This window comes from Schistocerca piceifrons, chromosome 10, assembly GCF_021461385.2.
Source record: "Schistocerca piceifrons isolate TAMUIC-IGC-003096 chromosome 10, iqSchPice1.1, whole genome shotgun sequence".
Taxonomy (NCBI): domain Eukaryota; kingdom Metazoa; phylum Arthropoda; class Insecta; order Orthoptera; family Acrididae; genus Schistocerca; species Schistocerca piceifrons.
In genome coordinates, this window is record NC_060147.1 from 121,860,869 (window position 1) to 121,884,329 (window position 23,461).

General features: G+C 45.5%; 1 protein-coding gene across 1 annotated transcript in view; it reads left to right on the forward strand.

The window, feature by feature from the left end:
• LOC124718750 overlaps window positions 1-23,461 on the forward strand; it is a 138,281-nt gene that overhangs the window by 35,425 nt on the left and 79,395 nt on the right. The window contains exons 4-5 of the mRNA XM_047244364.1: window positions 6,830-7,026; window positions 19,268-19,551. Coding sequence (XP_047100320.1) covers window positions 6,830-7,026; window positions 19,268-19,551 — 481 coding nt within the window. The remainder of the gene's footprint in view (window positions 1-6,829; window positions 7,027-19,267; window positions 19,552-23,461) is intronic.

The window sequence follows — 23,461 nt, forward strand, 5'->3', positions numbered from 1 at the left end:
GCCTGAACTGCATAGAAACATAAATTAAGTTCATCAGCCATCTCCCTAATTGTAAGTCTACGATCAGAGCGCACTAATTCGCGATCTTTCACAACATTTTCATTCGTTTTTGAGGTGGAAGGACGACCGGACTGTGGCTCATCTTCAAATGATTCGCGGCCATTTTTACATCTGTTGAACCAGACAAAAACCTTTGACTGGCTCATACAATTATCTCCAAAAGCTGTTTTTAATAGTTTGTGAGTCTCAGAAGCTGATTTCCCGGTTTTAAATCAAAATTTCACGGTTAGTCGTTGCTCCGTTTCTACATCCATTTTCATGTAGACAGAATCTGGCAACAAGCCCTATCAGACCTGCACTCACCAAGCTGCCACAACGAACTGAATAGAGGAAACGCAGTTTCCTGTCAGAGGGCGTTCAAGGACAAGGCAATGAGTCACTCCCCACCCTCTATGTACCTGCCTGCCAAATCGGAAAGCAGTAGCGGATCCATTCTTAAAACTTTCCAGTCACACCTCGTATTCCCAGAGTCATCATTCAAAGCCGCTTCCTGAAACTTTGCAAGTAGGCTTTCTCGGGATAGTTTACTCCTGCCTTTAAGAGTCTGCCAGTTCAGTTCCTTCAGTATCTCTGTGACACTCTCCCACAGGCCAAACAAACCTGTGACGATTCGTGCTGCCCTTCTCTGTATACGTTCAATATCCCCTGTTAGTCCTATTTTGTACGGGACCCATACGCTTGAGCATAGGTCGAGGGGGTGATTTGTAAGCAAGAAATCTCCTTTGTAGACTGATTTCTTTCCCAGTATTCTACCACCGATCCAAAGTCTACCACCTACTTTACCCACGACTGAACGTATGTGATCATTCCATTTCATGTACCTACAGTGTCACATCCAGGTATTGGTCGGAGTCACAGTCCAACTGCGACTCACTGATATGATAGCCATAGGATCTTATGTTTTTATTTCGTTTTGTGAAGTGCACAATTTTACATTTCTAAACAATTAAAGCAAATTGCCCACTTTGAAGTCTTATCAACACCTGGCTGCATATTTGTGCAGCTATTATTTGACAGCATTTCACTATACAGCCAACTGTCAGCTGTCGTTCTGACGGTCCCAAGTCGCTCGTGCCATTGACTCGACCTTCCTCAGAGTGCGAAACATGGGAGATAGCTACACGTGAACGTCCTCCGTCCAACCTGTTTTACGATTGTCACCCAGAGAGTTCCAGTAGGGTTAAACGTAACCATCGTCTGTCGGCGCCATTTATCATTTCTAGGAATGACCTACTTCTGTGCTCAGAATAAGCCACCATGAGGACGGAACTGTAACCAACACGCCCCACCTGCATGGAATGATGTAGTAACGTTGTGGCAGCTTTCGGTCAAACTATAAGACTTATTAGTATTCTGCCACCAAGATTGTCGATCCAACGGCACGGCTAATTGGGACCGAGAATATTTTGTGCCTCCTGAAAATTATTCATTTTCAGCTGTTGCAAACACTTCATTGCACCCATCACCTAAAACGCCGATACGCGCTGTAGAAAGTGAGTGGACGTACTTTGAGGCCACTATTTCCATTGAAGTCGAGTACAATACACTTGTTGGTATGGTTTTGTGAGACCCAAATTTTGTCGAAGTATGCAAGAAATTTGTTGTACACAGCACGCGATAAGTGCATTATACACAAAAACTTCGCGCTTGTTGCTGCAATGTCTCTTTATTTCATGAAACATTTTCGTCCATAATTACACAGTAATCGAAAACCCAGTGACAAAAAAAGGCAGGTCTCTGAGCCAGAATAATTAACTTCAGAACAATTAATTTTTTCACGGAGCTCACTCTGTATTATTCTAGTCACCAGATACTCTCCTCTGTTGTCGTAAACCAGTACAATTCCACGCACAATGTTTTGTTAAAATCATCAAATTCCGTAGATTTCCGTTTCGTTTGCGTTCCTTCCTTGGAGAAACAAAATACGTGGTCATATCTGGAGAATCCGCACTGTTAATACCGTATGAGGTCGGTTTTGAAATACCACATGCTTTTGTCATTAGTTCGCCAACTTGCGCAAAATTGATTCTATTCGTAGCTTCTTCACTGTCGGTCAGACTTGTGATTGCTGTTTCGTGCTGCTCGCAAAGTACTGTAACACGTTTATCAAAGAGAAAGAGCAAATATGACTAGCCATTCTAAGCACAAAATTCTGATTCTTATTGCGTTGTAAGCAACGGCACGTAGCCGTACTTCTCGACACTGGACTGTGTTTGTTACAAGTGGTAGAGAATTGTGCTTCCTACGTGTGGCGGTTTGGAAGACGAATTTCATTTTAGGAGACTTGTTGGTTCGCTGCCTGATTGAGAATGACACTAACGAGATGACATTCTCGTCTGCTGCAACGTAAACATCAGATTATCATCATAACATTAACTGACTTTTGAAAAAGTAGCATTTATAACAACGTTTAGCAGGCTATTTTGTTGGAAAAACAACTCAAAACGTATAACCAAATCCTAGCGATGAAACTGATGTCATCGGAACAATAATAATTTAATAATTACCTTCCATGATCAATAAACAGGCCCAAGTTTTTTAACTGTAAAAAAAATTATTCATTGCTCGTATGACAGATAAACTGATAAATTTTGCAATGATAGATTCCAGCTTGCAGATAAATTTAAATCCAGTCTCCACCATTATAATGCAGAGCGAAGCACAGAAATTACTACACAGAAAAATTTGACACTCAACTGAGCCATAAGCGATACTAAGACAATGATGAGCCATTCTTTATAACTTTTTGACAACTTCATAATCCAAGAAATTTTGCCAGAAGATTAATATTAAAGTTTACTTGGCATTTTAAACTAAGGTAATTCCAATGAAGATTTTTGTTATCGACACTTCCCTTTTCTGGCTAAGTTACATAACCCCCCAGACTTATCTTTTGTTTAGCTTAATTTAACGTTACTCTTACGTACTGAGGGCTACTCACGCGAAGTAATTAGTGTGATCATTCTTCCAGTGAGTCTACCTTTCTTCAAAATTGATGTCTTGTTATGAAAAATAACATAACTTATTTGACTTTAACAACACATTGTTTTATAGGGCTGTACCAGGCACGCGTTGCAAGGCGACAGAAAGAAAAAAGTGTTTGGTTTTATAATCTGTTTATTGAATTGTTTTTGGGTACATAATACTCGTATTTTTGGTTGTTCCATGTGGTAGGTACACGAATACGTCAGATGCTTTCCCGACGCATGAGCAAGCCACATTCTGTTGTCCATGTGAGAAGCATCTATTTTTCAAATTTGTTCCACAGCCTTGTAGTGATTGTCCCCTTGCTGATACTATAAAAGTAGGTACACGCCCGTATGAGAAAGCAACATTGTGTGAAAATTTCGAATCAATCGATCAATACCTTTCCGAGATTTGCTGTTGAGAACAAACGAATAGAAAACGTAAATGTTCCTAATCCCAAATCTCAGGAATTTCTTTACCGACTGATTTAAAATTTTGACATAGCATTGCAATCGTAGACGCACGTGGTTTTGTAAACTTTTTTCAATACGTTTGCGAAATGTGTTGCGAATATTTTTTAGCGGTAAAGAAGCAATAAAACAAAACGTCAGGTCTGACGCGTCAGTTTCTGACGCATCTCAATGGTTATGACGGTTATACCTCTAGGCCTATCTATCGTACAGTGGCATAAATTTGGTGGCACATGTAGTGACATGTGTGAATACTGTGTGCAAAATATGTAGCAGATAGAGTTAGTAATGGAAATGGAAATGCCGTGTGGTTAGGGCCTCCCGGCCGGCCGGGGTGGCCGAGCGGTTCATGGCGCTACAGTCTGGAGCCGCGCGACTGCTACGGTCGCAGGTTCGAATCCTGCCTCGGGCATGGATGTGTGTGATGTCCTTAGGTTAGTTAGGTTTAAGTAGTTCTAAGTTCTAGGGGACTGATGACCTCAGAAGTTAAGTCCCATAGTACTCAGAGCCATTTGAACCATTAGGGCCTTCCGTTGGGTAGACCATTCGCCTGGTGCAAGTCTTTACAGTTGATCCCACTTCGGCGACTTGCGCGTCGATGGGATGAAATGATGATGATTAGGACAACACAACATCCAGTACCTGAGCGGAGAAAATCTCCGACCCAGCTGGGAATCGAACCGTGCCGTTAGGTATGACATTCCGTCGCGCTGACAATTCAGCTACCAGGGGCGGAAGAGTTAGTAATAACGAGATAATACATTAATACGTAATGCCCGATGCAGCAGTTTTACGAAAATGTAGTAAACGATAATCTTTTTCTCTTTCGTCATTTTGTGCGGGGCGTTAGCAAGAAAATTTTTGTAAACGTTTGAAAACACAAATTATGTAACGTTTAACGTTGCTCTCATTCTCAAACAGTGAATGCACACATCTGGATATTTTCGCGCGGTGGCATCTCATTTTTCATAATGTGTCGTGCAGTCTTCTTTTTTTCCCCGGCTAGGAACCACCCATAGTGGATGAACATACAAAAAGACATTCATTTTTATTTATACAGATAATCAGTACAAATTAAAGAGAAGCTACAGGGAAATAGTCGTAATAACCAAAATTGAAAGGTACAAGACTACAAGGCCATATAGGGATTAAATGGCAAGTTTCAGAAATGCCATATACATGCTGTATTTTAGTTGTGGGTATTGTATGCTTCAATACCGTACAACATGGACAGTTAAATTACACTGTTTTTCAGGAGGATGGTGATGCCGACAACAGAAGTGGCATTATGCGCCACAGCTAAGGCTCCGTGTATCGTGTTCTGTATTAGCTGTATGTACTGTGCATTTCAATATCATACAGCATTGTCAGTTTAATTTAACTACTTTTCAGGAGGGCAGTGACGCCAGCAACAGCAGTTGTTACTCACTAAGACTGCAGCTCTGTGTGTCGTGTTCTATATTAGTTGGGTGTATCGTATACTACAATATTATACAACATTGGCTGTTACGTTACATAGTTTTCCAGAAGGAGGGCGACGTCAGCAACTACGGCTGCGGTCTGCGTCACGCCCTTGGGTCCTTGAATCGTGTCCTGTATTGGTTCTGTGTATCGTATACTGCAATATTAAACAACACTGTCTGTTACATTACGTAGTTTTCTAGGAGGACGACACCAGCAACAATTACACTACTGGCCATTAAAATTGCTACACCAACAAGAAATGCAGATAATAAACGGGTAATCATTGGAAAAATATTATACTAGAACTGACATGTGATTACATTTTCACGCAATTTGGGTGCATAGATCCTGAGAAATAAGTTCCCAGAGCAACCACCTCTGGCCGTAATAACGGCCTTCATACGCCTGGGCATTGAGTCAAACAAGAGCTTGGATGGCGTGTACTGGTAACAGCTGTCCATGCAGCTTCAACACGATACCGCAGTTCATAAAGAGTAGTGACTGGCGTATTGTGACGATCCAGTTGCTCGGCCACCATTGACCAGACGTTTTCAGTTGGTGAGAGATCTGGAGAATGTGCTGGCCAGGGCAGCAGTCGAACATTTTCTGCATACAGAAAGGCCCGTACAGGACCTGCAACATGCGGTCGTGCATTATCCTGCCGAAATGTAGGGTTTCGCAGGGATCGAATGAATGGTAGATCCACGGGTCGTAACATACCTGAAATGTAACGCCCACTGTTCAAAGTGCCGTCAATGCGAACAAGAGGTGACCGACTCGTGTAACCAATGGCACCCCATACCATCACGCCGGGTGATACGCCAGGATGGCGATGACGAATACACGCTTCCAATGAGCGTTCAATGCGATGTCGTCAAACACGGGTGCGACCATCATGACGCTGTAAACAGAACCTGGATTCATCCGAAAAAATGACGTTTTACCATTCGTACACCCAGGATCGTTGTTGAGTACAGCATCGCAGGGGCTCCTGTCTGTGATGCAGCATCAAGGGTAACCGCAGCCACGGTCTCCGAGCTGATAGTCCATGCTGCTACAAACGTCGTCGAACTGTTGTGCAGATGGTTGTTGTCTTGCATACGTCCCCGTCTGTTGAATCAGGGATCGAGACGTGGCTGCACGATCCGTTACAGCCGTGTGAATAAGATGCCTGTCATCTCGACTGCTAATGATACGAGGCCGTTGGGACCCAGCACGGCGTTCCGTAATACCCTCCTGAACCCACCGATTCCATATTCTGCTAACAGTCATTAGATCTCGACCAACGGGAGCAGCAATGTCGCGATACGATAAACCGCAATCGCGATAGGCTAGAATCCGACCTTTGTCAAAGTCGGAAACGTGACGGTACGCATTTTGCCTCCTTACACGAGGCATCACAACAACGTTTCACCAGGCAACGCCGGTCAACTGCTGTTTGTGTATGAGAAATCGGTTGGAAACTTTCCTCATGTTAACACGTTGTAGGTGTCGCCACCGGCGCCAACCTTGTGTGAATGCTCTGTAAAGCTAATCATTTGCACATCACAGCATCTTCTTCCTGTCGTTTAAATTTGGAGTTTGTAGCACGTCATCTTCGTGTTCCAGCAGTTTTAAAGGCTAGTAGTGTATTAATTTCTACAGCACGGCCATTGTTCCGTCTACCATATTCTACATTAGCTGTGTGTATCGTATACTTCATTACTAACAACACTTGCAGCTACATTACACAGTTTCCCAGGAGGAGAGCGACACCAGCAACAAAAGCAGTGTTCTGCACGTTCTGCAACGCGGCCGAAGCTCCGTGTATCGTGTTCTACATTAGCTTTGTTTCTCGTACACTTGGGTACATTGGCAGTGTTTTCCAGGAGGAGAACGACGTCGGCAGCGGGAGCGCTACACAGCGCGGCCCTGGCTCCTCCACGGGGACTTCCGGACCGCACCCCCAGCCTGCCAGAGTTCCACCCCCAGCGGCGGCCTACGACGCGGGAAGCAAGGCTGGCGAACGCCTCTCTCCGTCCACCCTACAGGAGGCGAACGCCACCGGCGCCGATTCCGCAGCCGGGTAAGACCCAACGATAAACTAGCTTCTTATTTATTCGTGTCAAAAGCCTTGTATAAAGAAAAGACAGAAGGAGAAAAGAATTGTTAAATATATACAAGTAATACAAAAAAAGGAAACAGAAACAAAGGGAGGCAAAAAGAGCTACATAATAATAGTTATACAGGGTGTTACTAAAAGGTACGGCCAAACTTTCAGGAAACATTCCTCACACACGAAGAAAGAAAATATGTTATGTTGACATGTGTCCGGAAACGCTTATTTTCCGTGTTAGAGCTCATTTTATTACTTCTCTTCAAATCACATTAATGACGGAACATTTGCACTGAAATGAGGATTGACACATTGTTGGATGAACCATTCGCAGAAGTGTACCCATGGAGGCCAATCAGCTGCTGATAGTGCCTGCACACGCCGTACGTGGTACGAAAACAACTGGTTCTCCCGTAGCATTCTCCATACAGTGACGTGGTCAACGTTACCTTGTACAGCAGCAACTTCTCTGACGCTGACATTAGGGTTATCGTCAACTGCACGAAGAATTGCCTCGTCCATTGCAGGTGTCCTCGTCGTTCTAGGTCTTCCCCAGTCGCGAGTCATAGGCTGGAATTTTCCGTGCTCCCTAAGACGCCGATCAATTGCTTCGAACGTCTTTCTGTCGGGACACCTTCGTTCTGGAAATCTGTCTCGATACAACCGTACCGCGCCACGGCTATTGCCCCGTGCTAATCCATACATCAAATGGGCATCTGCCAACTCCGCATTTTTAAACATTGCACTGACTGCAAAACCACGTTCGTGATGAACACTAACCTGTTGATGCTACGTACTGATGTGCTTGATGCTAGTACTGTAGAGCAATGAGTCGCATGCCGACACAAGCACCGAAGTCAACATAACCTTCCTTCAATTGGGCCAACTGGCGGTGAATCGAGGAAGTACAATACATACTGACGAAACTAAAATGAGCTCTAACATGGAAATTAAGCGTTTCCGGACACATGTCCACATAACATCTTTTCTTTCTTTGTGTGTGAGGAATGTTTCTGAAAGTTTGGCAGTACCTTTTTGTTACAACCTGTATGTGAACAGTTTACAAACACTAAATATAATGAGACCAAAGATAAATGACCTTGACTGCATTGTCCCTGACCCACAACAGGTCCTCCAGTTGTCAAAAACATCTCCTGTTACTTCTCGCACTGCGGTTCCGAGCAGTGGTGTGTCTGAAATGTTCTTCCTCGGCCATCTACCAGAAAACCGCGTGATTTCAACACTACGCGGCGGTTCTGACTTCCATCGCAGAGCCGTCACAAGAAGGGATTAAAGGTGTTAAGGAGGGGGTGTGAATTCCTTCCCATAGTGAGACTCGTCCACGGCGGCGTTGGGCAGAACTGCGGTGAAAATTGGTGCCAATGTGACTGCGTTAAGCCATCTTACACATCACATGAACGTCTGAGCTCCGGCTTTTTTTTTTCCTGCATACGGCGACACCTTGCTGTATGAAGCGCCGCCGAGGATGACATGGCAGGGCGCCACGCTTTATCGCCATTATATAGTTAGGTTGTAGGCACCTTTGAGCCGAATTTCAAATTCATGCTTTTCAATGGGGGACAATTATAGGCTTTCGAAAAAGTGAGCCTTTAATTGTGTTGAGCAGTGTAGGTACGATATGCAAACATACCATTTCTCCCACTGCCAAATATAAAAATGGTTCAAATGGCTCTGAGCACTATGGGACTTAACTTCTGAGGTCATCAGTCCCCTAGAACTTAGAACTATTTAAACCTAACTAGCCTAAGGACATCACACACATCCATGCCCGAGGCGGGATTCGAACCTGCGACCGTAGCGGTCGCGCGGTTACAGACTGTAGCCAAATATAAAATGCAACCTGTATTAATAATTTTTTCTGGGCAGCTTGTACAGTTCTGCAGGCCGATGGTATTGGCATCTTTAGGGCCTATATGGATGATATTGGCATCTCTGTATAATCAATGCAAAGATAGGCCTTATTGGAGAAAGCAGTTGAGGAGCTCCGGAGAAAGAAGGCGTTAGTCTGTGACAGAGTACTATCGGAAGCACTGAAAGTCTTAGGTCCAAATTCAGTGGCCAGGTTGACTGAGGTAGCAAAAAAGTGTGTGTGCCACAGGAATTCGTCATCAAGATTTACTTAAGACCGCTCTGGTATCTTCAGCTAAACAGTGCAGCGTAAAAGAATGCAAAGACAACAAGACAGCTAGTTACAACAGTCACGAAACGAGAGTCGTACTAAGGAAAATTGAAAACAAAATTGAGGAAAATGCAGGGGAAGACGGGTAGGGTTCAGAAAGGATAAAATAAAGAGAGATGCTATTGGTTGTCACAGGATGACTGGAGAAGAAATGAAAGAAATGAACAAGCAGATATACATTTCTTTTATCGAGTGCGCAAAGGCATCCCATAGAGTCATCTAGAGTATCCCGCTGAGAATTGTGAAACATGTCGGTATAGACTGGGAACATAGGTTGTTAAGGGAGGTGTACACAAAGCCGAAAGTAACAGTTGGAGTAGAGAATGAGGAGATGAAAGAGATGAGCATTAGAAGGGGTATAAGGCATGGATGTTCACCGTCACCGAAGCTGTTCAACTTAATAGGGATAAGAAGTGACAGGTAACGCCATAGAGGATGCAGAAGACATTGTAATTGTAGGAGAAGGGACAAAGACTATAAAATATGCGGATTATTAAGCAGTGCTGGCGGAATCAGAAGAGGAGCTACAGAAGATATTGAAAAGTATTGCAAGTACAGGGCGAGGAGTATGGAATTAATATGAATACGTTGTTGTTGTGGTCTTCAGTCCAGAGACTGGTTTGATGCAGCTCACCATGCTACTCTACCCTGTGCAAGCTTCTTCATCTCCCAGTACCTACTACAACTTTTTTGCCATCAGTCTACTGACTGGTTTGATGCGGCCCGCCACGAATTCCTTTCCTGTGCTAACCTCTTCATCTCAGAGTAGCACTTGCAACCTACGTCCTCAATTATTTGCTTGACGTATTCAAATCTCTGTCTTCCTCTACAGTTTTTGCCCTCTACAGCTCCCTCTAGTACCATGGAAGTCATTCCCTCATCTCTTAGCAGATGTCCTATCATCCTGTCCCTTCTCCTTATCAGTGTTTTCCACATATTCCTTTCCTCTCCGATTCTGCGTAGAACCTCCTCATTCCTTACCTTATCAGTCCACCTAATTTTCAACATTCGTCTATAGCACCACATCTCAAATGCTTCGATTCTCTTCTGTTCCGGTTTTACCACAGTCCATGTTTCACTACCATACAATACTGTACTCCAGACGTACATCCTCAGAAATTTCTTCCTCAGATTAAGGCGGGTATTTGATATTAGTAGACTTCTCTTGGCCAGAAATGCCTTTTTTGCCATAGCGAGTCTGCTTTTGATGTCCTCCTTGCTCCGTCCGTCATTGGTTATTTTACTGCCTAGGTAGCAGAATTCCTTAACTTCATTGACTTCGTGACCATCAATCCTGATGTTAAGTTTCTCGCTGTTCTCATTTCTACTACTTCTCATTACCTTCGTCTTTCTCCGATTTACTCTCAAACCACACTGTGTACTCATTAGACTGTTCATTCCGTTCAGCAGATCATTTAATTCTTCTTTACCTTCACTCAGGATAGCAATGTCATCAGCGAATCGTATCATTGATATCCTTTCACCTTGTATTTTAATTCCACTCCTGCACCTTTCTTTTATTTCCATCATTGCTTCCTCGATGTACAGATTGAAGAGTAGGGGCGAAAGGCTACAGCCTTGTCTTACACCCTTCTTAATACGAGCACTTCGTTCTTGATCGTCCACTCCTATTATTCCCTCTTGGTTGTTGTACATATTGTATATGACCCGTCTCTCCCTATAGCTTACCCCTACTTTTTTCAGAATCTCGAACAGCTTGCACCATTTTATATTGTCGAGTACTTTTTCCAGGTCGACAAATCCTATGAAAGTGTCTTGATTTTTCTTTAGCCTTGCTTCCATTATTAGCCGTAACGTCAGAATTGCCTCTCTCGTCCCTTTACTTTTCCTAAAGCCAAACTGATCGTCACCTAGCGCATTCTCAATTTTCTTTTCCATTCTTCTGTATATTATTCTTGTAAGCAGCTTCGATGCATGAGCTGTTAAGCTGATTGTGCGATAATTCTCGCACTTGTCAGCTCTTGCCATCTTCGGAATTGTGTGGATGATGCTTTTACGAAAGTCAGATGGTGTGTCGCCAGACTCATATATTCTACACACCAACGTGAATAGCCGTTTTGTTGCCACTTCCCCCAATGATTTTAGAAATTCTGATGGAATGTTATCTATCCCTTCTGCCTTATTTGACCGTAAGTCCTCCAAAGCTCTTTTAAATTCCGATTCTAATACTGGATCCCCTATCTCTTCTAAATCGACTCCTGTTTCTTCTTCTATCACATCAGACAAATCTTCACCCTCATAGAGGCTTTCAGTGTATTCTTTCCACCTGTCTGCTCTCTCCTCTGCATTTAACAGTGGAATTTCCGTTGCACCCTTACTGTTACCACCGTTGCTTTTAATGTCACCAAAGGTTGTTTTGACTTTCCTGTATGCTGAGTCTGTCCTTCCGACAATCATATCTTTTTCGATGTCTTCACATTTTTCCCGCAGCCATTTCGTCTTAGCTTCCCTGCACTTCCTATTTATTTCATTCCTCAGCGACTTGTATTTCTGTATTCCTGATTTTCCCGGAACATGTTTATACTTCCTCCTTTCATCAATCAGCTGAAGTATTTCTTCTGTTACCCATGGTTTCTTCGCAGCTACCTTCTTTGTACCTATGTTTTCCTTCCCAACTTCTGTGATGGCTCTTTTTAGAGATGTCCATTCCTCTTCAACTGTACTGCCTACTGCGCTATTCCTTATTGCTGTATCTATAGCGTTAGAGAACTTCAAACGTATCTCGTCATTCTTTAGTACTTCCGTATCCCACTTCTTTGCGTATTGTTTATTGCTGACTAATGTCTTGAACTTCAGCCTACTCTTCATCACTACTATATTGTGATCTGAGTCTATATCTGCTCCTGGGTACGCCTTACAGTCCAGTATCTGATTTCGGAATCTCTGTCTGACCATGGTGTAATCTAATTGAAATCTTCCCGTATCTCCCGGCCTTTTCCGAGTTTACCTCCTCCTCTTGTGATTCTTGAACAGCGTGTTCGCTATTACTAGCTGAAACTTGTTACAGAACTCAATTAGTCTTTCTCCTCTTTCATTCCTTGTCCCAAGCCCATATTCTCCTGTAACCTTTTCTTCTACTCCTTCCACTACAACTGCATTCCAGTCGCCCATGACTATTAGATTTTCGTCCCCCTTTACATACTGCATTACCCTTTCAATATCCTCATACACTTTCTCTATCTGTTCATCTTCAGCTTGCGATGTCGGCATGTATACCCGAACTATCGTTGTCGGTGTTGGTCTGCTGTCGATTCTGATTAGAACAACCCGGTCACTGAACTGTTCACAGTAACACACCCTCTGCCCTACCTTCCTATTCATAACGAATCCTACACCTGTTATACCATTTTCTGCTGCTGTTGATATTACCCGATACTCATCTGACCAGAAATCCTTGTCTTCCTTCCACTTCACTTCACTGACCCCTACTACAACCTACATCCTTCTGAATCTGTTTAGTGTATTCATCTCTTGGTCTCCCTCTACGATTTTTACCCTCCACGCTGCCCTCCAGTACTAAATTGGTGGTCCCTTGATGCCTCAGAACATGTCCTACTAACCGATCCCTTCTTCTTGTCAAGTTGTGCCACAAACTTCCCTTCTCCCCACTCCTATTCAATACCTCCTCATTAGTTGTGAGATCTACCCATCTAATCTTCAGCATTCTTCTGTAGCACCACATTTCGAAAGCTTCTATTCTCTTCTTGTCTAAACTATTTATCGTCCACGTTTCACTTCCATACATGGCTACAGTCCAAACAAATACTTTCAGAAACGACTTCCTGACACTTAAATCTATACTCGATGTTAACAAATTTCTCTTCTTCAGAAACGCTTTCCTTGCCATTGCCAGTCTACATTTTATATCCTCTCTTCTTCGACCATCATCAGTTATTTTGCTCCCCAAATAGCAAAATTCATTTACTTCTTTTAAGCGTCTCATTTCTAATCTAATTCCCGCAGCATCACTCGATTTATCCTCTTTTTGCTTTTGTTGATCTTCATGTTATATCCTCCTTTCAAGACACTGTCCATTCCGTTCAGCTGCTCTTCCAGGACAAAAGTGATGAGAACGAAATTATTTGTGTACGTGGGATGTTTAATGACATGGACGGCAGCTGTACAGAAGAAGTAAGGAGGCGTATATTCATGAGAAAGTCAGTATTTGAAAAGTGTAGCAGTTAGTAACAGCTATAAGAATTCCAGTAGACGTGAGGTTCGCTAAAAGTTAAGTCTGTAGAGTAGTGTTACACAGAAGTGAACATTTACAGTTAAACAGAAAGAAGAAAGATATTCAGAAAGTCTTAAAATGTGACTATGGGGTAGAATGTTTAACATGAAGTGAACTGACGGACTTAAGAATGAAGCCGTAATGGAAACAGAAGAAGAAAGAAAAATTACCGGAAGTGATCAGAAAGAGGAAAAAAAAATGTTGGCCAGGAGATAAGAGTATACTGTGTAAGAACTGTTGCATCAAATAATGATAGAAGGGACAGTGAAAGGTATGAGAGAAAGAGGTTAGAAGAGAATCGGAATGGTGGACGTCGTTAGAGATGGAAGAATATAGTGACGAAAGAAGATGATCAGAACAGGAGATGATGCGTAGCCTCCAGATGAAAACTGTCGTAAAGACACACACACCAAAGCAGAACAATAAATGGACTACATGGATGGTATTGGCGTCTTTATATAACCACACATCGATCAAATAGATAGCTTGCTTTATAATGCTGGTATACTGAATAATATACTTTGAAAATGAGCACTTTTAGGGTTCCTTACCTCAATCGGAAAACGGGACGCTTGTAGGATCACTTTGCGCCCCAGTGTCTGGCCGTCTGTTAACACGGGCAGAGGCATCTAGTTGAATGTCATGTCAAGTACTAGTGCCTACGGTTCCTTGACGACGTAAAAAGTGTAAAGCCCCTGCGTCAGTGCAATCAAAATACACGGCCGTTTGTGTCACATACACTGAGCTGACAAAAGTCGTGGTATACCTCCTAACCTCGTTTTGCCCGCTGTAGCAGAGCATGGACTCAACAAGTCACTGGAAGCCACTGCACGAACATTGAGCCATGCTGCCACTATAGCAGTCCATAATTGCAAAAGTGCTGCCAGTGCAGGAAGTTGCTCATGAACTACCCTCTCGATTATGTCCCACAAATGTACGATGGGATACATCTCGGGAAATCTGAGTGCCCAAATACACTACTGACCATTAAAATTCCTACACCAAGAAGAAATGCAGATGATAAACGGGTATTCATTGGACAAATATATTATATTAGAACTGATATGTGATTACATTTTCACGCAATTTGGGTGCATAGATCCTGAGAAATCAGTACCCAGAACAACCGCCTCTGGCCTTAATGACGGCCTTGATACGCCTGGGCATTGAGTCAAACAGAGCTTGGATGGCGTGTACAGGTACAGCTGCCCATGCAGCTTCAACACGATACCACAGTTCATCAAGAGTAGTGATTGGCGTATTGTGACAAGGCAGTTGCTGATCGCCGGAGTGGCCGAGCGGTTCTAGGCGCTACAGTCTGGAACCGCGAGACCGCTACGGTCGCAGGTTCCAATCCTGCCTCGGGCATGGATGCGTGTGATGTCCTTAGGTTAGTTAGGTTTAAGTAGTTCTACGTTTTAGGGGACTGATGACCTCAGAAGTTAAGTCCCATAGTGTTCAGAGCCGAACCAAGCCAGCTGCTCGGCCACCATTGACCGGACGTTTTCAATTGGTGAGAGATCTCGAGAAAGTGCTGGCCAGGGCAGCAGTCGAACATTTTCTGTATGTAGAAAGGCCCGTAGCGGACCTGCAACATGAGGTCGTGCGTTATACTGCTGAAATGTAGGGTTTTGGAGGGATCGAATGAAGGGTAGAGCCACAGGTCGTAACACATCTGAAATGTAACGTCCACTGTTAAAAGTGCCGTCAATGCGAATAAGTGGTAACCGAGACGTGCAACCAATGGCACCCCATACCATCACGCCGGGTGATACGCCAGTATGGCGATGACGAATACACGCTTCCAATGTGCGTTCACCGCGATGTCGCCAAACACGGATGCGACCATCATGATGCTGTAAACAGAACCTGGATTCATCTGAAAAAGCGACGTTTTGCCATTCGTGCTCCGAGGTTCGTCGTCGAGTACACCATCGCAGGCGCTCCTGTCTGTGATACAGCGTCAAGAGTAACCGCAGCCACGGTCTCCGAGCTGATAGTCCATGCTGCTGCAAACATCGTCTAACTGTTCGTGCAGATGTTTGTTGTCTTGCAAACGTCCCCATCTGTTGACTCAGGGATCGAGACGTGGCTGCACGATCCGCGACAGCCATGCGGATAAGATGCCTGTCATCTCGACTGCTAGTGATACGAGGCCGTTGGGATCCAGCACGGCGTTCCGTATTACCCTCCTGGACCCACCGATTCATATTCTGCTAACGGTAATTGGATATGGACCAACGCGAGCAGTAATGTCGCGATACGATAAACCGCAATCGCGATAGGCAACAATCCGACCTTTATCAAAGTCGGAAACGTGATGGTACGCATTTCTCCTCCTTATACGAGGCATCACAACAACGTTTCACCAGGCAACGCTGGTCAACTGCTGTTTGTGTATGAGAAATCAGTTGTAAACGTACCTTATGTCAGGAAGTTGTACGTGTCGCCACCGGCGCCAACCTTGTGTGAATGCTCTGAACAGCTAATCATTTGCGTATCCAGCATCTTCTTCCTGTCGGTTAAATTTCGCGTCTGTAGCAGATCACCTTCGTGGTGTAGCAATTTTAATGGCCAGTAGTGTAATTCGCTCGAATTATCCAGAATGTTCTCTAACGGATCGCGAACAGTTGTGGCCTGATGACATGGCGCATTGTCATCCACAAAAATTCCAACGTTGTTCGCGAACATGAAGTCCATGAATGGCTGCAGATGGTCTCCATGTAGCCGAACATAACCATTTCCAGTCAATGATTGGTTCAGTTGGCTTAGAGGGCCCAGTCTATTCCGTGTAAACGCAGCCCACACTATTATGGAGCCACCACCAGCTTGCGCAGTGCCTCGTTGACAATTGGGTCCGTGGCTTCGTGGGGTCTGCGCCACAATCAAACCCTACCATCAGCTCTTATCAGCTGAAATCGGGACTCATCTGACCAGCCAACGGTTTTCTAGAGTCCAAGCAATATGGTCACCAGCCCAGAAGAGGTGCTGCAGACTGTGTGGTGCTGTAAACAAAGGCACTCGCGTCGGTCGTCTGCTACCACAGCCCAATAGCCGCATTATCCTAAAGGATACGTCCCGCGTTGATTTCTGCGGTTGCATCACATAGTATTGCTTGTCTGTTAGCACTGACGACTCTACGCAAACGCCGCTGGTCTCGGTCGTTAAGTGAAGGCCGTCAGCCACTGTATTGTCCGAGGTGAGAGGTAATGCCTGAAACTTGTAATTCTCGACACACTCTTGACACTGCGGTGACCAAAGGGATGGGATAGCGATATGCACATATACAGATGGTGGTAGTATCGGCGGTGCTGTTATTTGTATTTAGGTTATTCATGTGAGTAGGTTTCCGACCTGATTACGTCGGGCGTCGGCAGTTAACGGACTTTGGACGCGGAATGGCAGCTGGAGCTAAACGCATGGGACATTCCATTTCGGAAATTGTTAGGAAATTCAATATCCCGAGACCCACAGTGTCAAGAGAGTGGCGAGAATACCAAATTGCAGGCATTACCTCTCACCACAGCCAACGCAGTAACGACTGCCTTCACTTAGCGACCGAGAGCAGCGGCGTTTGCGTTCAGTCGTCAGTGCTAACAGACAAGTAGCACTGCGCGAAATAACCTCTTAAGTCAATGTGGGTCAGTGCGGAGAAATTTGCCGTTACTGGTCTATGGCAGCAGACGACCGACGCTAGTGCCTTTGCCAACAGCACGACGTCGTCTGCAGCTCCTCTCCTGGGCTCGAGACCATATCGGTTGGACCCTAGACGAGTGGAGAACCGTGACCTGGCCAGGTGAGTCCCGATTTCAGCTGATAAGAGCTGATGGTGGGGTTCGAGTGTTGCGCAGACCCCACGAAGCCACGGACCCAATTGTCAACGAGGCACTGCGCAAGCTGGTGGTGGCTCCACAGTGGTGCGGGCTGTGTTTAGAAGGAGTGGGCGGGCTCCTCTGGTCCAACTGAACCGACCATTCACTGGAAATGGATATGTTTCTCTTGTTGGAGATCCTTTGCAGCCATTCATGGACGTCATGTTCCCAAACAACGATGGGTTTTTTATGGAAATAATGCGCCATTTCACTGGTTTGAAGAACATTCTGGATAATTGGTGCGAATAACTGGGCCACTCACATCGTTCGAGATGACTCGCATCGAACATTTATGGGACATAATCGAGAGGCCAGTTTGTGCACAACATCCTGCACCAGCAACACTTTCTCAATTATGGACAGCTATATAGGCAGCATGGTTCAATATTTCTGCAGGGGACTTCCAACGTCTTCTACATCTACATTTATACTCCGCAAGCCACCCTACGGTGTTTGGCCGAGGCCACTTTGCGTGCCACTGTCATTACCTCCCTTTCCTGTTCCAGTCGCGTATGGTTCGCGGGAAGAACGACTGCCGGAAAGCCTCCGTGCGCGCTCGAATCTCTCTAATTTTACATTCGTGATCTCCTCGGGAGGTATAAGTAGGGGGAAGCAATATACTCGATACCTCGTCCAGAAACGCACCCTCACGAAACCTGGACAGCAAGCTACACCGCGATGCAGAGCGCCTCTCTTGCAGAGTCTGCCACTCGAGTTTGCTAAACATCTGCGTAACGCTATCACGCTTACCAAATAACCCTGTGACGAAACGCGCAGCTCTTCTTTGGATCTTCTCTACCTCCTCTGTCAACCCGACCTGGTACGGATCCCACACTGACGAGCAATACTCAAGTATAGGTCGAACGAGTGTTTTGCAAGCCACCTCCTTTGCTGATGGACTACACTTTCTAAGGACTCTCCCAATCAATCTCAACCTGGTACCCGCCTTATCAACAGTTGATTTTATATGATCATTCCACTTCAAATCGTTCCGCACGCATACTCCCAGATATTTTACGGAAGTAACTGCTACCAGTGTTTGTTCCGCTATCATATAATCATACAACAAAGGATCCTTCTTTCTATGTATTCGCAATAGATTACATTTGTCTATGTTATGGATCAGTTGCCACTCCCTGCACCAAGTGCCTACCCGCTGCAGATCTTCCTGCATTTCGCTGCAATTTTCTAATGCTGCAGCTTCTCTGTATACTACAGCATAATCCGCGAAAAGCCGCATGGAACTTCCGACACTATTTACTAGGTCATTTATATATATTGTGAAAAGCAATGGTCCCATAACACTCCCCTGTGGCACGCCGGAGGTTACTTTAACGTCTGTAGACATGCTGTGTTCTGTTTGCTAAAAACTCTTCAATCCAGCCACACAGCTGGTCTGATATTCCGTAGGCTCTTACTCTGTTTATCAGGCGACAGTGCGGAACTGTGTCGAACGCCTTCCGGAAGTCAAGGAAAATGGCGTCTATCTGGGAGCCTGTATCTAATATTTTCTGGGCCTCATGAACAAATAAAGCGAGTTGGGTCTCACACGATCGCTCTTTCCGGAATCCATGTTGATTCCTACAGAGTAGACTTCGAGTTTCCAGAAACATGATACGCGAGCAAAAAACATGTTCTAAAATTCTACAACAGATCGACGTTGCTGGACTACACCGGGCAAAAGGACGGTCGACATGGTATTAGCAGGCACCCCATCGTTTCTGTCACGTCAGTGTAGAGCTCTGGTTACGCTGCAGATCGGTCTGTCACCGCAGCCAGATCGACCGTCGTGCTGTACTCATTTGCAGTGCTGTTGACAGGGAAGCAGGGCCAGGCCCAGTGAGAGGCTATGGGTGTGACTGTGACTGACTGGTGTGCTACCCGCAGGTCCGGCCACCACCCCCGCCGCCGCCGCCGGCGCTGGCTGCCCGACCTGGAGCTGGACCTGACGCCGACCGTGCCGGAGGACCGCGACTCGCGGCCCGCCCGCCGGAGGATCGTGACGTCGGCCTCGGCGGCCGCCTCCACCGCCGTCGACCCCCGCAAGACCACCTGCATGCTCTACCTGCAGGCCGACCACCTCTTCTTCCAGAAGTACGGCACCGAGGAGGCCTGCATAGAGGTCATGACGCGCCACGTCCAGAGGGTCAACGACATCTACCGCATCACCGGTACGTCACACCTGCCGTGTATTGTTCCCACAACACTGGCACAGTGTACCCAGACTCTCGAGATGTATTACGAGAGGCGTTCGACAAGTAACGCAATAAATTTTTTGTCGGCCAGTTTCGGTTGACAAGATCTGGATTTTGTTGTGGGACATAGTAGAATATTCCCGCTTCAGCCTCTGTAGTTTCGTGAATTTCTGATAGACGGCGGCTGTATAGGCCTATCTGGTACTGGTCCCATACACTTGAGCAAAATTCTGTAACTGGTCGCTCGAGTGATTTGCAAGAAATTTCCTTTGTAGACTGATTGCACTTCCCCAGTATTCTACTTATAAACCCAAGTCAACCACCTGCTGTACCCACGACTGAAGCTATGTGATCGTTCCATTTCATATCCCTACTGTAGGTGCCCCGGTGGTCCCGGTCGCCTACAGTGGACTGGATGGCCGAGCGGTGACCTCACCAGTTGTCAGGATGATAGGAAATGACTGTGGACGCGTCAGAAACGCCAAAGAAACATTATTAATTCATAACACCTTTATTCCTGCCGAGTAAAATGTGGCTTGGTGATATCAACGACCTTCCCCGAGTCCTCGCTGGCTCGTAACGATGACACCAGCTCCGTGCCGCACGTCTTGCTAGCGCAGCGCTGCGTGCTGTGACATAGCGAAGGAATGTCCTTACTTCGTACTTCGGCCGTGCGTGGCTGGTGGCGCCCGGCTGGGCGGCCAGCTCGGCTGCGGACAGCAAGCTGCTGCGAAGGAGGCATCAGGTTGGAGTCCCGGCGCTGTCGGTACGAGAGGCGTTCTCGTAGTGCGGAGTGTACTCTATCCCACCCCGTTTTCTCCCCTGCTCCTCCTGGTGGCTCGTCTGCGGTGGACGGGCGGAACGGGCTGCAGTCCCCCAGCGTCGTCGGCTCACCCGGTTGTGATGGCGGATGCACAGGGCCTGGGCCCCGCACGATCTCGACGACGGCTCACTGATGTGTTCAGCATTGGCGGCGAGCGAGTCTGCCGCGATGTCTGCTAATCCTAGATTGATAATTGGCAGCTGCAGCAGAGAGGACCAGAGCTGGTACTGTCCCCTCACGTCTGCTGCTGGATGAGCCGCCCTTACTGCAATATCTCCTTAATGAAGATTAACATGTCGATCACCGAGCTGAGCGCTACGCAGCGACCCAGTACACATCTAACTGCGAGTGCCTTGTTACTATCAAAGCTGGCGTATTTAAAGGAAGCACGAGTTCAAATGGCTCTGAGCACTATGAGACTCAACTGCTGAGGTCGTTAGTCCCCTAGAACTTAGAACTAGTTAAACCTAACTAACCTAAGGACATCACAAACATCCATGCCCGAGGCAGGATTCGAACCTGCGACCGTAGCGGTTCCAGACTGCAGCGCCTTTAACCGTACGGCCACTTCGGCCGGCGAAGCACGAGTGATGTCCTCACGTCATGCTCGTTTGTAATGAACGCATTCGTTCCACTCGTACTGCTGATTCATCTGTCGCACTCGCCCCTTAGGTGTTCTTGCGACAGAGTTACGTTTTGTTACGGCAGACTTAACGCGAAGTTGCGAAATGCAGTACAGCTGACGCTATACCTCTGTCTTGCACTCTATGAAAGTCTCCATCTAACACAAACCCGCGTGCTAAGCAATTCTCTCTCGCGTGTTGTGTGTAACCAGGCCATTGCCCCCGCGTGATAACACATTCTGATATATGTGCAATCCTCTTACCCTTGGCTAACCTGCTGCCTCTGGCTCTCGGCATAGGCAACGAAACTTTGACAATATTCCTCGTTTCCAACTCTTTACTATTCCGCGACACTACACTACAAATTGTTGCTCCCAGGTATTTGTATGAGTTGGCCGATTCCAACAGACTCAGTGATTTTATAGTCATAGCAAAATTTTACGTTTCTTAACATTTAAAACAAGTCGCCAATGTCGGCACCACTTCAAAATCTTATGAAGATCTGACTGAATATTTATGCAGCTTCTTTCAGATAGTACTTCATTATACAGGGTGGCGCACGAAATGTGTTACCAATCGTTTCTTTCACAATTTATGACGCACATTAGATATCCCGCTGGGATCTCTCCAGCAGTACCAGCAGAGCTCGGAAAAACAAATGAGTTATCAAATGACGTGTAATTCACGATACTGCCACTAGGAGACTCGTGAGCAGCAATGGCTGACAATGGAAGACTGACGACACAGCAACGATCGACAATTGTGTTACTTTTTCATGAAACGAAAAGCCTTGTTGTGACTCAGAGCCGTTTTCGACAACAGTTTAACATACGATGGGTCCCTTGCAAGAAGACCATCCACAGGTTGTACGATAAATTTGTACAGGAAGGAACAGTATTGGAAGCGAAGCGACCTCGGCCTAAGTCTGTTTGTTCGCCGGAGAATACTGAAGCGGTACGAGTTGCTGTACAGAGAAGTCCCGGGAAATCGTGTAGAAAGGCAGCAGTGCAACTGCGAATATCCAGACGCTCTGTTCAACGCATTCTTAAAAGCGACCTCCATATGTACCCATACAAGATGAGCTGTGCACAGAACCTCACAGAAGAACACAAGCAGCAGAGACTACTGTTTGCTCAGAGGGCGGAGGATAGGGAAGAAACTCTCAACAACGTTTGGTTTTCAGACGAGGCGCATTTTCATTTAGACGGTGTGGTAACAAACAAAATGTACGCTTTTGGGCCACTGAAAACCCACAAGTGCTTCATGAACGACAACATTATGCTCCGAGGATTACAGCGTGGGCAGCAATTTCCAGTCACGGACTTATTGGACCCTTTTTCTTTGAAGAAACTGTGAACAGCGAGCGTTATTTGAGCATGATTCCCAATAGCTTCATTCCGCAGCTTCTTGCTACTGCCTTGCCCTTCAACACGCAGTGGTTCATGCAATATGGAGCAAGGCCACATACTGCAAACATTGTGTTGGAGTTTTTACACGAGCATTTCGACATGCGGATCATTTCACTCAGGTTTCCAGGTCGCTTCCATGACGGACAAAATTGGCCCCCCAATAGTCCAGACTTCAATCCATGTGACTTTTTTCTTTGGGCTACCTAAAGGAAAAATAATTCCCGAACCGTCCACGTGATTTAATGGAGCTTATTCTTCAAGCCTGCAGTGAAATTACGGAAAACATGTGCCGTAGGGTAATCACTAACTTCAGTGTTCGTTTGAAGGGAGTTAGGAAACGAAATGGTGGACATATTGAGCATGTGCTGAGTTAGAACAAATCTCCATGGACGGCTCTTCATTGTAGTATATGTTCCTTTCAGATTGTATTGACAATAAAGTTTATATTCAAATACAAAATGGCAACACATTTCGTGCGCCACCCTATAGATAACTGAATCATCTTCAAAAGGCGTGATTTCACTGTTAATATACAACATGAACAGCAAGGGTCCCAACACACTTCCCTGGGGCACACAATCGAAGTTACTTCTACATCTGACGATGACTCTCCATCCAAGATAACATTTTCGTCCTCCCTACCGAAAAGTCCTTATGGTTAAGAGAGGGGCTAACTCAGCCGCAAATTCAGTATAGAATCTCCAAGGATTCCATCGGTCCCTGGAGTTTTGTTCAGTTTTAACAATTTCGGCTGTTTCTCAACACCACTGACACTAATACTTATTTCATTCATCTTTTCAATGGTACGAGAATTAAACTGGGACAATTCTCGTGGGTTTTTCTTTTCAAAGGAACCTTTGAAAACGAAGTTAAGCATTTCAGCTTCTGCTTTGATACCCTCAATTCCAATTCCTGTCTCATTCGCTAAGGACTGGTCACTGACTTTGGTGCCACTAACAGCCTTTCTATATGACCAGAATTTCTTTGGGCTCTGTGAAAGACCACTTGACATATTCTGCTACGGTAGTTTT